The 17,413-nt window shown below is 37.0% G+C and overlaps 1 protein-coding gene across 2 annotated transcripts in view; it reads right to left on the bottom strand.

Annotated features, from left to right (window-relative positions):
• Nucleotides 1-17,413, bottom strand: part of RPS6KA6 (ribosomal protein S6 kinase A6) — a 182,682-nt gene that overhangs the window by 140,977 nt on the left and 24,292 nt on the right. For both annotated transcript variants that reach the window (XM_027053734.2, XM_053201420.1), the window contains exon 2: nucleotides 6,672-6,731. In XM_027053734.2, coding sequence (XP_026909535.1) covers nucleotides 6,672-6,731 — 60 coding nt within the window. The remainder of the gene's footprint in view (nucleotides 1-6,671; nucleotides 6,732-17,413) is intronic.

Below are 17,413 nucleotides of genomic sequence, written 5' to 3' on the forward strand. Positions count from 1 at the left end.
TTAGTCAGATGTGGGTGGAATCTAATTGGTCAGCAGGACGTGGTGAGCCCAGCTTCCTCCTACGCTGCCATCTTCCTCTTCTTCATCAATAAATATTTATTTAATACACATGTTTGAGTCTCACCCTCAGAGATTATGGTCCAGTAGAACTAGGGTGAGACCTAGCATTTTCTAAAACCTCCCCAGATGATTCTGATACATGATCAGGACTGAAAAAAGTTATTTAGGTGTTTCTAAGATATACTTATATGGGTATATATAGATACACAAATACACACATACATCCACAGCTACTTATTATAGAAGTGTTTTATATTTTGTATGTACTAGCTATTTTTATTGTCAAATCATGACACCCTCTGTGTCATCATTTGTAATATCAGTCTTATTTCATCTACTCCCCACCCTAGTCTTGTCTATTGCTTAACATGTCTCAGCCTCCCCAAGGCTATACTTATTGATGTTTACTATTAAAACATTTTTGTGTCAGCTGCAGCCCTTTTCCCTTCCACTACTTCACTTTCTTCTGCTTCTGCACTATTCCAAAAGCTTGAGACTGGAAGCATTGTAGCCTGAAATAAGATAGTGATGTACCTATCAGCAATCCATTTGTTTTCTCTTAGGAATGAATCATCTTCAAAAAATGTTCTCTATTCTGGTACAATGAAGTCATGATATATTACATAATCTTCCCATTTATACAGTCTTCTCTTTAATCATTCACTCATTCAGATAAATCAACATTTAAGGAATATACTATTAGGTACAGTGCTACACATTGGGAATACAGGATAAAATGTAGACTTGAGGATAACATTTTTTTGTCTTATATATCACATTCCCTAATGAAACAAAAGGGTATACTATACATTATGGGCTAAATCTTTTCCCCTCAAAACTCATGTGCTAAAGTCTTAACCCCCAGTACCTCAGAATGACTATTTGGAGACAGGGCCTTTAAAAAGGTAATTAAGGTAAAATAAGGTCATTAGGATGGACCCAATCCTAATCCAATATTACTGGTATTCTCATAAGAAAAGGAGATTAGGAAACAGACACATAAAGGATGAGGCACAGCACAAAGACAGCCATCTATAAACCAAGGGTTTGAAATTTTTCAAAAACCAAGGAGAGTGGCCTCAGAAGAAACCAGCTCTGCCAACACCTTGATCTTGAACTTCTAGCCTCCATAATTGTGATAAAATAAATTTGTCATTTAAGTTACTTAGCCTGTAGTATTTACTTATGGCAGCCCTTGCAAACTTATACAAAGTACCTAATCATAGTTGATCTGTGTAAAGACAGTTGCTACTGTGAAATTAAGATTTAATAACTTTGAAATAGGAACCACTATTCTTTCCAACACCATATGAAAAAATTGGTGATTTTTTAGAATATCATAGTAATTGTTGATAAATACAAAAATTATGAATGCTCAGTCACAACCAAAATAGTATGCTCTGATATCTATAATCTGTGATCATCTTTTTAATTCAGGGGTCAACAATGTTATAACACTGGAAAAATATACTGATATAGTTCAAAATGAACTTCTAAGTACACTACTGCTCCATTCATTTGAAAACCAATTTCAAATCATCTGTTAATGAGAAAGAAAAGTTGATGACAATCTATTAGGAATTCATACTATATAATTCTATTACAACAGTTTCCTTGGACTATGGAACTAAGCATAGATACCTCCAGAAAAGAGGTCAAAAGAAAAAGGATGAACTTAGGAAGTATAATGCTAAGTGAAGCAAGTCAGTTAGAAAAAGACAAATACCGTATTATTTCACTCATATGTGGAATTTAATAAACAAAACAAAGGAGCATGGGGGAAAGAGAGAGAGAGAGAGAGAGAGAATGAGACAGAGAGAGAGAGAGAAGCCAAAAAACAGATGCTAAACTATTAAGAAAAAACTGATGGTTACCAGAGGGGAGGTGGGGGGGGGGAGGATGGTTGAAACAGGTGGTGAAGATTAAGGAGTATAATGGGGCACCTGGGTGGTTCAGTCAGTTAAGTGTCCAACTTAGGCTCACGTCATGATCTCACAGCTCGTGAGTTTGAGCCCCAGGTCGGGCTCTGTGCTAACAGCTCAGAGCTTAGAGCCTGCCCTGGATTCTGTGTCTCTCCCTCTCTCTGTCCCTCCCATGTTCATGCTGTCTCCTTCAGTCTCTCAATAATGAATAAACTTAAAAAAAAAGATTAGGGAGTATAATTGTCATGATGAGCACTGGATGATGTATAGAATTGTTGACTCACTATATTGTACACTTGAAACTAATATAACACTGTATATTAACTATACTGGAATTAAATTTTTTAAACTTAAAAAGAAGAGGGATTTTAAAAGCATAAATTTGGGGGTTTTATTCAATAATGTCATATCCACCTGTCCCAACATGTGTTTTATTTGGGAGTAGATAGGCCAGTTTGATCATCAGGAAATTCCAAAAGCATGTAGTTGTGGATTTGTTAAAATGTACATGCAGAGATTTGGGAAAGCGGCTTGATGTATTTTTCTCATGCGGGTCTTCTTTCTTTATTGTGGGAAAGCGGTGAATAATCCAGGGTCACTGAAAACCAAGCGAAGTATCAACATACTTTGAACGAAGGCTAACAGTAATAATAATGCACATGTCAAAATGCCACTAGGATGAAGAAAACATTTCAAATGATGTACATATTGAAAAGTAATTGCCAAATATTTAGGTTAGGAAAACAGTATCAATTTGTATGAATGACTGAAAACCAAAGAAGGATGGCAAACTAGTTCCCACTTGGCTTGGTTTATTCTACTTTATAGAATTATCTCTTTAGTTCCCTTATCTATAAAATTGGAATAAAACCTGCCCTATCCATTTCATATCTGGGTTAGAGAATTTTGAAAACCACAAAATGTCTATAAAAATTGAAATCATTGAATTATTTATACTATTTATCTTTGCATCCTTTGTGGTTTAGCATGCAACTCTACCTTATATTGGCTGTCCATCAATGTTTAGTTGAACAATAATTGTTTATCTAAGAGTTTTGCATACCTGTAATACAAGGGTTTGAAATTTTTAAAAAACACTAAATGAATAAAAAGCACCAACTTTCCAAGGGAAGAAAAACATTGAAGCACAGCAAGGATAAATTTTTAGAATGGGAAGAGAAATAAAGGAAGGAAAAATCCACCGTAAAGAAGCATGCCCCCGAAGTTAAAAGACTTCCTACTTACGGCTATACCTGAGTTTAAGTAAAACACACTTGTAAAAGAATATTTCTTAAAGGATTCTTACGACAGACATATGTCTAGAATGGTTTTCAAAATTAGAAATGTAGGGTTTCAAAATATCAGGAAATCATTTTTTTATGTACATTTTCAGTTAAATGTAACCTTTTTATTTCTGGGTATTAAAAATATATATCAGCTTGGAGATTAAACATACTGCTAATGTACTAATGGAATAAACTAAAAAATCTAAGTGTTAAGTGAATATTCTTTTGAAATTTCTAAAATATTGGTAACATTAAAAATATGTATCTTATTTCAGGAAAAATAATCATTCCACACAAACTTTAAAAGTAAATATAAATGGATCACAAACTAGGAAATATAAGACATCTCTACTCATTTTGACAACATAAAACAATTAATTCATGTCAGTAATCTACTAAAGAAGAATTATAACACCTTTTTCTTCTAGCCTGGACACAGTTGAGAGAAGTAAGGGACTAGGTGATGAATACGGTATCAAATATCTTTTATCCGTGAGCTGTTACATAATACTTACCAAATGTGAACATTGTCTTGAGAAATGGAAAAATTAATTCTAACTAAACTAGACATATTAAAATTATACTAACTATAATTTAGTCTTGTCAATAATATGCTGGACACATACAGGAAGTTTGGGAAGCAATTTAATTAACTTTGCTTGTTTTAACTGAAGAAAAGAGATCAGATGACCATGAAAGTCTAAAGCTATGATAAGTGAGATGAAGTAGATCGGTTGTTTAAATCAGTCAATCACAAAACAGCATCAGGCAACATAAGCAATACCTAAGTTCAAATTTAAAGAACACTGTTTAAAGAATCTCTACATCACAGAGCAATCTCTACAACATTCCATTATTAAACAAAAAAGAGACAGCTGCAAAAAAACACACATCTGCCAGCATCACACTGGAATAGGCAACTACATCCCCTCAAATCCTATATTTTAAACCAGTAAACAAAGATATAAATTTATATGGTTAGTGTTTCTTATCACCCGCACCATTTAACTGACACAAAATGAGTACCTGAACCATTGCACAGCAAATGTACTTTGTTTTAAGTTCCAATAGCTCAGGCTATAAACTAAATCAAATCCTTGGAAGTGATTCTAGGTCTCTTATTTTCCAATACTTCAGATTTCCCTTTCTAGATACTGAAGTTGACTGTCTAATTTAGATCATATTAACATCTATCACTGTATATTTTACTGCTTTTCCATTAAAACTGTAATTCTTGACTCATCTTTCATTAAAATTGGGAAGGCAAATATTTGACAATAACCCTATGTATATATCTATATTTTTATGTTGGCTACACATGTACTTATGTACACATGCACACACACAGTTGTTTTGTTTTTTTTTTTTTTTGTCTTCTTCCTGTGGTGTGGGGCATGGCATTTCCTTGTTAATTTATTAATACTCAAATATACCCTTCCCCACTGCCTTTTGTATTTTCTTACACTTTATGTTTTATAAACTAGTAACATAATTACAACTATGCCTCCTAGTACACATGATCTGTAATAAAGCTTTAGATGACTTTGATAGCAGCTTACATTTAATTATACTCAAAATTAACATGTTACTAATATCAAGTAAAGTGCAAAAGCCATAATGACAACATTTTACCTCTTATTAAGCAGAAGTAAGATTATTGTTACATCATCACAACCTGAAGAGACAGTGAATTTTTACATAGACTATTTCAAATAAGAGTCTTGGAGAAACCCAATTTAAATATCTCTCCTGGTCCTATCTAAAAAAATCCTCTTATAAACTAGTATCCAGGAAAAAAAAAGGACATCAAGGTTGATTTTATCAATAACTAAATAAAAAAAAGTATGGAGCTTTCCTTATTTTCCACTTCTTTGAGTCTACACAATACACAGATGACTTAGCATGAGGCACACTGGGTCATAAGTCTTGTTTCTGCTATTGTTACTTTGATGACCTAGTATAACAACCTCTCCAAGTCTCAAAAGACTTACCTAAATATACAATGAGGTTATTATAAAATATTATCTCTGAGGCTCCTTACAGCTTAAACAGTCCATAATTCCATGAAAATATCAATTAAAATGATAATCATAAAATAACAAAATAAATGTGGATCTCCATCTTAGACACTTCTTGAAAACTTAAGAACACTCTTCCATAAAACTAGACCTTGGGGCACCTGGCTGGCTCAGTTGGTTGTGCGTCCAACTTCGGCTCAGGTCATGATCTCAGCGTTCCTGAGTTCAAGCCCTGTTTTGGGCTCTGTGCTTATGGCTCAGAGCCTGGAGCCTATTTCAGATTCTGTATCTCCCTCTCTGTCTCTGCCCCTCTCCCTCTCATGCTCTGTCTCTCTCTCTCTTTCTTCCAAAAATAAATAAACATTAGGAAAAAGAAAAAGAAAACTAGACCTTGTACAATGAGAGTCTAGTATATAGGCCTGGCATTGAATGGCCTAATAGTTAAATGGTCTTTAAAATTGGTTAGAAACTTCTAGGGCACCTGGGTGGTACAGTCAGTTAAGCATCCTACTCTTGATTGCAGCTCAGGTCATGATCTCGCAGTTCATGAATTCAAGCCTCACATCAGGCTCTGCACTGACATTGTGGGACCTGCTTAAGATTCTCTCTCTCTCTCTCTCTCTCTCTCTCTCCCCCCACACACACGCTTGTATTCTCTCTCTCTCTCTCTCAAAATAAATGAATAAACTTAAAAAAAACTAGTTAGAAACTACTGAAATAATTTAGTTGTAAAACTTTTTCAAAGCCAGGAAATGGATTTTAAATGATCTCAGGTTAAATATTTCTACATTAAATCTCCTTTCTACCCAAAAGTTGAGCATAACCTGATTTAGTTTAATGTAGAAGACTGTGTATTTTAGTGCTACACTTACTCATATGCTAGCAAGTAAAAATTTCATTCATTACACTAAAAATGAGTGAATTTCATGGCATGTAAATTATACCTCAATAAAGTTGTTTAAAAAAAACTTCACTGGGGCCCCCCATGTGGCTCAGTCAGTTAAGCGTCTAACTTGATTTCAGCTCAAGTCATAATCTCACAGTTCATGAGATCAAGCTCCTCATTGGGCTCCACACTGTCAGCACAGGACCTGCTTGAGATTCTCTCTCCCTTCTCTCTCTGCCCATACCCCAGCTTGTGCTCTCTCTCTGTCTCTCAAAATAAATAAATATTTTTTAAAAAAAAAACCCTTCAGTTATAAAAATTTCTAACAAGAAAACTGTCTTATATTTTAAACTGCTATTATTTTATTAATAAATGAATTTGCTTATTATTAACTTACCTGAATAAATTTATTTAAGTGACAGAAGACTTTCTCTTTTCCCATTATTCTCTTTCCTTATATTTTAAAAATGTACCTTAATGAATTAATGTGAGTACTTACTTGGCAAGAATCTGCTTCTCCCTCTTCCATTGGCTCATCAACCATTTTAAGACCATCCACCTGAAAAATATTCAAATCAAAAACCAAAGTTCAGGATTACTAGAATAAGAATAAGAACTAAGAAAAATATAACAACTAGGCATTTCCCATCACAATCTAACAAGATCCACTCTTACTGAAACACAAACTGACAAAGGACATATAAAAGGTATTTAGAAAAGGAACATTAAATATGGTTTCCAGATTATTCTTGAGAATCCTTAACTTTCAGAGCTGTAGATTTCATTCCATAGTATTTAGAGCATTGCTATGATAGATTAACATATACTAACCATATGACCTTTGTGGTTTCATTAATAGTATCCCCAGCCCAACACCAAGAAGTCAATTAAAAATAGGGCGCCTGGGTGGCCCAGTAGGTTGAGCATCCGACTTCAGCTAAAGTCATGATATCATGGTTCGTGAGTTTAAGCCCTGCATCGGGCTCTGTGCTGACAGCTCAGAGCCTGGAGCCTGCTTCTGATTCTGTGTCTTCCTCTTTCTCTCTGCCCGTCCCCTGCTCATTCTCTGTCTCTGTCTCTCCAAAATAAATAAATGTAAAAAAATATTAAAAATAGGCAGAGGATCTAAATAGACATATTTCCAAAGACATACGGAAGTTCAATAGGCACATGAAAAGATGCTCAACAGTACTAATCATCAGAAAAATGCTAGTCAAACCCACAATGAGATATCATCTCACACCAATGAGAGTGACAATTATAAAAAGACAAGAAATAACAAGCATTGATAAGGATGTGGAGAAAACAAAACCATTGTGTAGTGCTGGTGAAAATGTAAATTGGTGTAGTCACTGTGGAAAATAGTATAGAGGTTTCTCCAAAAATTCAAAGTAGAAATAGTATACAATCCAGCAATTCTACTTCTGGGTATTTACCCAAAGCAAAAAATAAAAAAAAAAAAACAAAAAAAACACTGATTGGAAAAGATACATCCACTCCTATGTTCATTGCAGCATTACTTGCAATAGCCAAGATATGGAAGCAACCTAGGTATCCACTAGTAGATAAATGGATAAATAAGATGTGAGATACGTGTATGTATATATATATATATATATATACACACATATATGTGTATATATATATGTGTATATATACACACATATATATATATACACATTGACTCATTTCACTTAATATAACACTCTCTAGATTCCTCCATCTTGTCATGGCCATATTTCATTCATTTTTATGGCGGAGTAATATACTATGAGTGTGTACATACACACACACATATGTATAGGTATATATATGTATATATATATGTGTGTGTATATATATGTATATACATATATATGTGTATATATATGTATGTATGTATATATGTATATATGTATGTATATATATGTATATACAAATATATACATACTTGTTCTGGTTCTTTTTAGATTCTACATGTAAGTAAAATCATATGGTATTTGTCTGTGACTCATTTCACTTAATATAACACTCTCTAGATTCCTCCATGTTGTCATGGCCATATTTCATTCATTTTTATGGCGGAGTAATATACTATGAGTGTGTACATGGAGGAATCTAGAGAGTGTAGAATCTAAAAAGAACCAAAACAAATGAACAAACAAAACAAAACAGAAACAGACTCAAAAATACAGAGACCAAACTGGTTCTAGAGAGAGGGGAGGGATGGGGAAAATAGGTGAAATGGATAAAAAGGTTCATAAACTTCCAGTTATGAAATAAATAAGACACAAAGATTTAATGTACAACATAAGGAATATAGTCAGTAACATTGAAATAACATTGCATGGTGACAGATGATAATTACACTTATCATGGTGAGGATTTCAAAATAAATATAAATGCCAAATCACTGTATTGTACACCTGAAATTAATATAACGTTGCATGACAACTATACTTTAAACATTTTTTAAGAATAATTTTTTAAATTTATTTCTTTCTTTTGACAGAGAGAGAGAGAGAGAGAGAGAACAAGTGGCGAAGGGTCGGAAAGAGAGGGAGAGAGAGAATCTGAAGCAGTCTCCACACTGTCAGCACAGAGCCCAATGCGGTGCTCAAATTCACAAACGTGAGATCATGAACTGAGCTGAAATCAAGAGTCAGATGCTTAGCCAACTGAGCCATCTAGCTACCCCTAATTAAAAAAAAAAATTGAAGTTCTCCCTAACCAAATATTTATGAGATGGGGGGGGAATGCCATACAAATATCTACTGTGGGGATATATTTAAAGCAAATTAAAATGGGAAGAGTTTTATGTAATTGCACTATTGTTAATTCCTTTCCTTTCTTTTAGTTCAATTAAATTTTTAGTTACTCTACAGAAGAATAAATTATAGGAAAAATATGTGTAAGTAGTGATGAAAACAAAATTAATTTTACATACAAAGTTCAGTAGGTAATAATACTCTTCAAGCACTATTTTAGGAAAGAGTTAATTGCAGAGGACTTAGATCAGGAGTCTGCAAACTATGGCCCAATGGGCCAAATCTACCCCACTGTTTTTGTTGTTGTTGTTGTTTGTTTGTTTTTTGTGTTTTTTTGTAAATAAAATTTTACTGTAACACAGAAACATCCATTTGTGTCCATATTATCTATGGATGCTTTCTCACTGCAACAGCCGAGTTGAATAGATGAGAGTCCCCTATACTTGCAAATCCTGCAATATTTACTGTTTGTCCCTTTACAGAAAAACTCTGTCAGCTAGTGATCTAAGATATTTGAAAATTAAGCACAGCAAGATGGTCTAGAAAAAAAGAAATTTAACCACTGCCTATTTATGAATCTACAGAAAGGACAGGACAGGACAGGAAAGGAAAGGAAAGGAAGAAGGAGGGAGAGAGAGAAAGGAAGGATGGATGGAAGAAGGAAGGAAGAAAAGAAGGAAGGAAGGAAGGAAGGAAGGAAGGAAGGAAGGAAGGAAGGAAGGAAATAGAGCTTCTGGTGACAGCCAAGAAGAAATAAGTTTATTTGTCCTCTAGTTATAAATTAAAATCTCCACACAAAATACAGAAAGGACTATCTAAAGACTCTGAAATTAAATATTAACAAGCAGTTTAGGGACAGACAACACAATTCAAAGAATAACTAGTGTTGTGGTGAGTTTCCTGGGTTTATTTCCAAACACTTTGTCTCTTGACTTTGACCCAAGAAGAGACTGATTCATGGAACTCCAGAGTAAGAACAATATTTCCAAAAGAAACTCCACTTATTTCAGAGACGACCAGGAAAAGATGCACTTTTGAGCTGGTAAACAAAAAGAGAATCACAAGTTTTCTTTTTTTCCCAATTTTTTTTTTCTTTTTTGACTCCCACTCCTGATCCAAGGCAAGCCCCAATTAAGAGAAAACCTATCTGATCAAAGAGACAAGGAAAAGAGGCCCATATGATTTTTTAAAAAGAGGGTAGGGTAATCCTTGTTATATTTTTCATGTTCTCCTTCATTTTACCCCAAAGGCAGCCCCAACAGTACTAACCTGTGTGACATCATCAAAGACTAAAACTCAGAGAAACTCTACTTCTGGTCAGTGGAATCAGGATAAAGGGCCCATTGAACTGGAGAATTCATAGAAGAAATCATGGAAAGACAGAATTGGAAAAGGAGATCCCTAATTCTCTGTATGAACAGACACAAGTCCTTGTCTCAACAACAAATTGCATATATGTGGAACAGAATCAAACCACTGCTCAGTTCTCAAACTAACCACTGAGTTAGCACATGCAGAGCTCTGACCCAAACAATCTGAAGACATAATCAACACTGGAACCATCACACAGAGAGGGGGAGATAGAACTTGAACCAAACTAGGAAGACTATGTGCTGAAACAGTCAAAATTAACAGGCATCAATCCCAGTATAACTCCAATGTTGAAATATCTGACAAGGATCATGCAGCTATTATAAATATGCTTTTGGTTAAAAATAAACACAATTGAAAAATAAACACACTTGAGTCGAATGTTAAAAGTTATCAGCAGAAAAATATAAACTATTAAAAAAAAAACAAAACAAATGTAGAGGGGCGCCTGAGTGGCTCACTTAGTTAAGCATCTGACTTCAGCTCAGTTCATAATCTCGTGATTCATGGGTTCCTGCCTGCATTGGGCTCTATGCAGGCAGCTCAGAGCCTGGAGCCTGCTTCAGATTCTGTGTCTCCCTTTCTCTCTGCCCCTCCCCTGCTCACATTCTGTCTTTCTCTCCTTCAAAAAATAAATAAACATTTGAGAAAAGCTGTGCCTCTGCAACCAATCAGAGCCGCTTCCCCAAGCAGCTGCAGTGTCCATGTTGATGGCCCAAAGCGGAAGTCCTTAGGCAGAGCAGAAGGGGAACCTGCAGGGGGAATTCTGACAGCAACCTGTGCCTTTTCTCTGGCTGTCCGAGCATGGCCTCTGGAATCAGACCACTTAGATTAAAGTCCTAGCTTGACCACTTGCCATCTGAATGCTCTCCAGTAAGTTATTTCACTTCTCTGGGTCTCAGTTTCCTATCTGTAATAATAGTATTTACCTCAGAGGACGACGATGAAGAACTAATGAGTTAACATTTGCAAACATCCCAATAGGGTGGAGACACATCTCTGCTGATCTCTCCTGTATCTGCTCTCAGGGATATACAATGTGTTACCACTGAGAATGGGCAGTAGTTAACTTCACAGCAGAGGAGAAGGTGGTGGCATAGGAGGACTCTGGGCTCACCATGTCCTGCTGATCACTTAGATTCTACCCACATCTGTCTAAATAACCCAGAAAACTGCCAGAAGACTAGCAGAACAGACTCTCCAGAGCCAAGCATAGGCAAGAGGTCCACTGAAGAGGGTAAGAAGGGCAAAGAGGTGGTGCACGTTGCACGGACTGGTGGGAGGGAGCCAGGAGAGTGGAGGGGCAGCCCGCCTGGCAAGCCAGAGCCCCCAAGTCTGGCTTGGAAGAGTGCAGGGGGCAGACTGCGTGAGTTCTGACAGCCAGCAGGACTTAACTACTGGAATGTTACAAGTCAAAAGCTCTGCTCGGAGAGCGGGAGGGGGAGAGAACACTGGGAGGGAGAGGTGTTGAGCCTTGAAAGACAGAGCTCAGCTCAGCGGGGAAACAAAGGCACTGGCCAGGGACATATCCCTCTCCCATCCCCCACCTGAAATCCTAAAGGGAAGCAGTTCCCATCACTAAACTTGCTTGCACTGCGCACACACCTAACACTGCTTCTGTGGATCCATCCCTCCGACGGGTCAGCCTGCCTCTTTCGAGGTGCTGCAGGGCCCCTCCTGCAGAGGACTACAAACAGCAAAGCAATGCTAAGCCTGCCCCTCCCGCCCCTGTGCACCTTGCAGATCCACCCCAGCTAATACGCCAGATCCCATCAAAGCAGCACCACAAGCCTGGCAGTGTGCAAGTAGCCCAGACAGAGGCCACACCACTCTACAGTGAGTCCTGCCCCAGGGAGAGGGAAGATAAGGTACACACCAGTCTGACTGTAGCCGCAGTGATGGGCTGGGGGCTGACATCGGGTCTGACTGCTGCCCCACCCACTAACACAACTTACTCCATACAACACAGGGGAAGTGCCCTGCAGTTCCGTGCCACTCCAGGGACTATCCAACATGAATAAATGGAAGAATTCATCTCAAAAGAAACTCCAAGAAGTAGCGACAGCTAACGAATTGATCAAAAACGATTTAAGCAATATAACAGAACAAGAATTTAGAATAATAGTCAAAAATTAATTGCTGGGCTTGAAAAAAGCATAGAAGTCAGCAGAGAAACTATTGCTATAGAGATCAGGGGACTAAGAAACGGTCACGAAGAGCTAAAAAAATGCAATAAATGAGATGCAGAATAAAATGGAGGTAACCACAGCTCGGACTGAAGAGGCAGAGGAGAGAATAGGTGAATTAGAAGATAACATTATGGAAAAAGAGAAAGCTGAGGAAAAGATAGATGAAAAAATCCAGGAGTATGAGGGGAGAATTAGAGAACTAAGTGATGCATTCAAACGGAACGAAGTCCCCATGATAAGAATATTAGAAGATGAATAGAGAGAAGAGGGGGACTGAAGGTGTACTTGAAGAAACCATAGCTGAGAACTTCCCTGATGTGGGGAAGGAAAAAGGCATTGAAATACAAGAGGCACAAAGAACTCCCTTCAGACGTAACTTGAATCAATCTTTGACATGACATATCATAGTGAAACTGGCAAAATACAAGGATAAAGGGAAAATTCTGAAAGCAGCTAGGGATAAACAGGCTCTAACTTATAAAGGTACACACATAAGAGTAGTGGCAGATCTATCTACTGAAACTTGGCAGGCCAGAAAGGAATGGCAGGAAATCTTCAATGTGCTGAACAGAAAAAATATGTAGCTGAGAATCCTTTATCCAGCAAATCTATCATTCAGAATATAAGGAGAAATAAAGGTCTTCCCAAACAAACAAAAACTGAAGGAAGTCATCACCAGTAAAGGAGCCCTACAAGAGATGCTAAGGGGAACTCTGTGAGTGAAATCTTGCAAGGACCACAAAGTACCAGAGATATCACTACAAGCATGGAAACTACAGACATCACAATGACTCTAAACCCGTATCTTTCTATAATAACACTGAATGTAAATGGACTAAATGCTCCAACCAACAGACATAGGGTATCAGAATAGATAAAAAAAAAAAAAAAAAAAAACAAGATCCATCTATTTGCTGTCTACAAAAGACTCATTTTAGACCTGAGGACACTTTCAAGTTGAAAGTGAGGGGATGGAGAACTATCTATCATGCTGCTGGAAGTCAAAAGAAAGCTGGAGTAACATATCAGACAAACTAGACTGTAAATTAAAGGCTGTAACAAGAGATGAAAAGGGCATCATATAATAATTACAGGGTCTATCCATCAGGGAAGAGCTAACAATTATAAATGTCTATGCGCCAAATACAGGAGCTGCCAAATATAGAAAACGATCACAAACATAAACAACCTTATTGATAATAATGGAGTAACTGCAGGGGACTTTAATACTCCATTTACAACAATGGATAGATCATCTAGACACAGGATCAATAAAGAAACAAGGGCCCTGAATGACACATTGGATCACATGGACTTGACAGATATATTTAGAACGCTGCATTCCAAAAAACAGAATATATTTGCTTCTTGAGTGCACATGGAACATTCTCCAAGATAGATCACATACCGGGTCACAAAACAGCCCTTCATAAGTATACAAGTATTGAGATCATACCATGCATACTTTCAAACCACAATACTACAAAGCTTGAAATCAACCACAGGAAAAAGACTGGAAAACCTCCAAAAGCATGGAAGTTAAAGAACACCCTACTAAATAATGAATGGGACAACCACGCAATTTAAAAAATATATGGAAACAAATGAAAGTGAAAATACAACAATCCAAAAGCTTTGGGATGCAGCAAAGGCAGTCCTGAGAGGAAAATACTTTGCAATCCAGGCCTATCTCAAGAAACAAGAAAAATCCCAAATACAAAATCTAACAGCACACCTGAAGGAAATAGAAGCAGAACAGCAAAGAACACCAAACCCAGCAGAAGAAGAGAAATAATAAAGATTAGAGCAGAAATAAACAATGTAGAAAAAAAAATCTGTAGAGCAGATCAATGAAACCAAGAGTTTTTTTTTTTGTTTTTTTGTTTTTGAAAAAATAAACAAAATTGATAAACCTCTAGCCAGGCTTCTCAAAAAGAAAAGGAAGATGACCCAAATATATAAAATCATGAATGAAAAAGGAATTATTACAACCAATCTCTCAGAGATACAAGCAATTATCAAGGAATACCATGAAAAATTATATGCCAACAAACGGGTCAACCTGGAAGAAATGGACAAATTCCTAAGCACCCGCACATTTTGAAAACTCAAACAGGAAGAAATAGAAAATTTGAACAGACCCATAACCAGCGAAGAAATTGAATCAGTTGTCAAAATCTCCCAACAAATAGGAGTCCAGGACCAGATGGGAAGATGGCTTCCCAGGGGAATTCTACCAGACATTTAAAGCAGAGATAATACCTATCCTTCTCAAGCTATTCCAAAAAATAGAAAGGGAAGGAAAACTTCCAGACTCATTCTATGAATCCAGCATTACTTTGATTCCTAAACCAGACAGAGACCCAGAAAAAAAAAAAAAGAGAGAGAGAGAGAGAACTACAGGCCAAGATCTCTGATGAATATGGATGCAAAAATTCTCAATAAGATACTAGCAAATCGAATTCAACAGCATATAAAAAGAATTATTCACCATGATCAAGTGGGATTCATTCCTGGGATGCAGGGCTCATTCAACATTCCCAAATCAATCAACGTGATACATCACATTAATAAAACAAAAGAAAAGAACCATATGATCCTGTCAATCGATGCAGTAAAAGCATTTGACAAAATTCAGCATTCTTTCTTAATAAAAACCCTTGAGAAAGTTGGGATAGAAGGAACACACGTAAACATCATAAATGCCATTTATGAAAGGCCCACAGCTCATATCATCCTCAATGGGGAAAAACGGAGCTTTCTCCCTGAGATCAGGAAACATCAGGGATATCCACTCTCACCGCTGTTGTTTAACATAGTGTTGGAAATGCTAGCATCAGGAATCAGACAACAAAAGGAAACCAAAGGCATCAAAATTGGCAAAGATGAAGTCAAGCTTTCACTTTTTGCAGATGACATGATATTATACATGGAAAGCCCGAGAGACTCTGGTACATGAATTCATGAATTCATGCAAATTCAGCAAAGTCGCAGGATACAAAATGAATTCAGCAAAGTTGCAGGATACAAAATCAATGTACAGAAATCAGTTGCATTCTTACTACACTAAAAATGAAGCAACAGAAAGGCAAATAAAGAAACTGATCCCATTCACAATTGCACTAAGAATCATAAAATACCTAGGAATAAACCTAACCAAAGATGTAAAAGATCTGTATGCTGAAAACCATAGAAACTTTATGAAGGAAATTGAAGAAGATATAAAGAAATGGAAAAACATTCCATGCTCATGGATTGGAAGAATAAATATTGCTAAAATGTCAATATTACACAAAGCTATCTACACATTCAATGCAATTCCAATCAAAATTGTACTAGATATCTTTGCAAAGCTAGAACAAGCAATCCTAAAATTTGTATGGAACCACAAAAGACCCCGAATAGCCAAAGTAATTTTGAAGAAGACCAAAGCGGGAGGCATCACAATCCCAGACTTTAGCCTCTACTACAAAGCTGTCATCATCAAGACAGCATGGTATTGGCACAAACACAGACACATAGACCAATGGAATAGAATAGAAACCCCAGAACTAGACCCACAAACGTATGGCCAACTACTTTTTGACAAAGCAGGAAAGAACATCCAATGGAAAAAAGATAGTCTCTTTAACAAATGGTGCTGGGAGAACTGGACAGCAACATGCAGAAGGTTGAAACTAGACCACTTTCTCACACCATTCACAAAAATAAACTCAAAATGGATAAAGGACCTGAATGTGAGACAGGAAACCATCAAAACCCTAGAGGAAAAAGCAGCAAATGACCTCTCTGACCTCAGCCTTAGCAATCTCTTACTCGACACATCCCCAAAGGCAAGGGAATTAAAAGCTAAAATGAATTACTGGGACCTTATGAAGATAAAAAGCTTCTGCACAGCAAAGGAAACAACCAACAAAACTAAAAGGCAACCAACGGAATGGGAAAAGATATTTGCAAATGACATATCGGACAAAGGGCTAGTATCCAAAATCTATAAAGAGCTCACCAAACTCCACACCCGAAAAACAAATAACCCAGTGAAGAAATGGACAGAAAACGTGAATAGACACTTCTCTAAAGAAGACATCCAGATGGCCAACAGGCACATGAAAAGATGCTCAACGTCACTCCTCATCAGGGAAATACAAATCAAAACCACACTCAGATATCACCTCATGCCAGTCAGAGTGGCCAAAATGAACAAGTCAGGAGACTATAGATGCTGGAGAGGATGTGGAGAAACGGGAACCCTCTTGCACTGTTGGTGGGAATGCAAATTGGTGCAGCCGCTCTGGAAAGCAGTGTGGAGGTTCCTCAGAAAATTAAAAATAGACCTACCCTATGACCCAGCAATAGCACTGCTAGGACTTTACCCAAGGGATACAGGAGTACTGATGCCTAGGGGCACTTGTACCCCAATGTTTATAGCAGCACCTCAACAATAGCCAAATTATGGAAAGAGCCTAAATATCCATCAACTGATGAATGGATAAAGAAATTGTGGTTTATATACACAATGGAGTACTACATGGCAATGAGAAAGAACGAAATATGGCCCTTTGTAGCAACGTGGATGGAACTGGAGAGTGTGATGCTAAGTGAAATAATCCATACAGAGAAAGACAGATACCATATGTTTTCACTCTTATGTGGATCCTGAGAAACTTAACAGAAACCCATGGGGGAGGGCAAGGAAAAAAAAAAAAGCGGTTAGAGTGGGAGAGAGCCAAAGCATAAGAGACTCTTAAAAACTGAGAACAAACTGAGGGTTGATGGGGGGTGGGAGGGAGGGGAGGGTGGGTGATGGTTATTGAGGAGGGCACCTTTTGGGATGAGCACTGGGTGTTGTATGGAAACCAATTTAACAATAAATTCCATATATTGAAAAAAAACTGAGAACAAACTGAGGGTTGATGGGGGTGGGAGGGAGGAGA

This window comes from Acinonyx jubatus, chromosome X, assembly GCF_027475565.1.
Source record: "Acinonyx jubatus isolate Ajub_Pintada_27869175 chromosome X, VMU_Ajub_asm_v1.0, whole genome shotgun sequence".
In the NCBI taxonomy this organism is placed as follows: Eukaryota; Metazoa; Chordata; class Mammalia; order Carnivora; family Felidae; genus Acinonyx; species Acinonyx jubatus.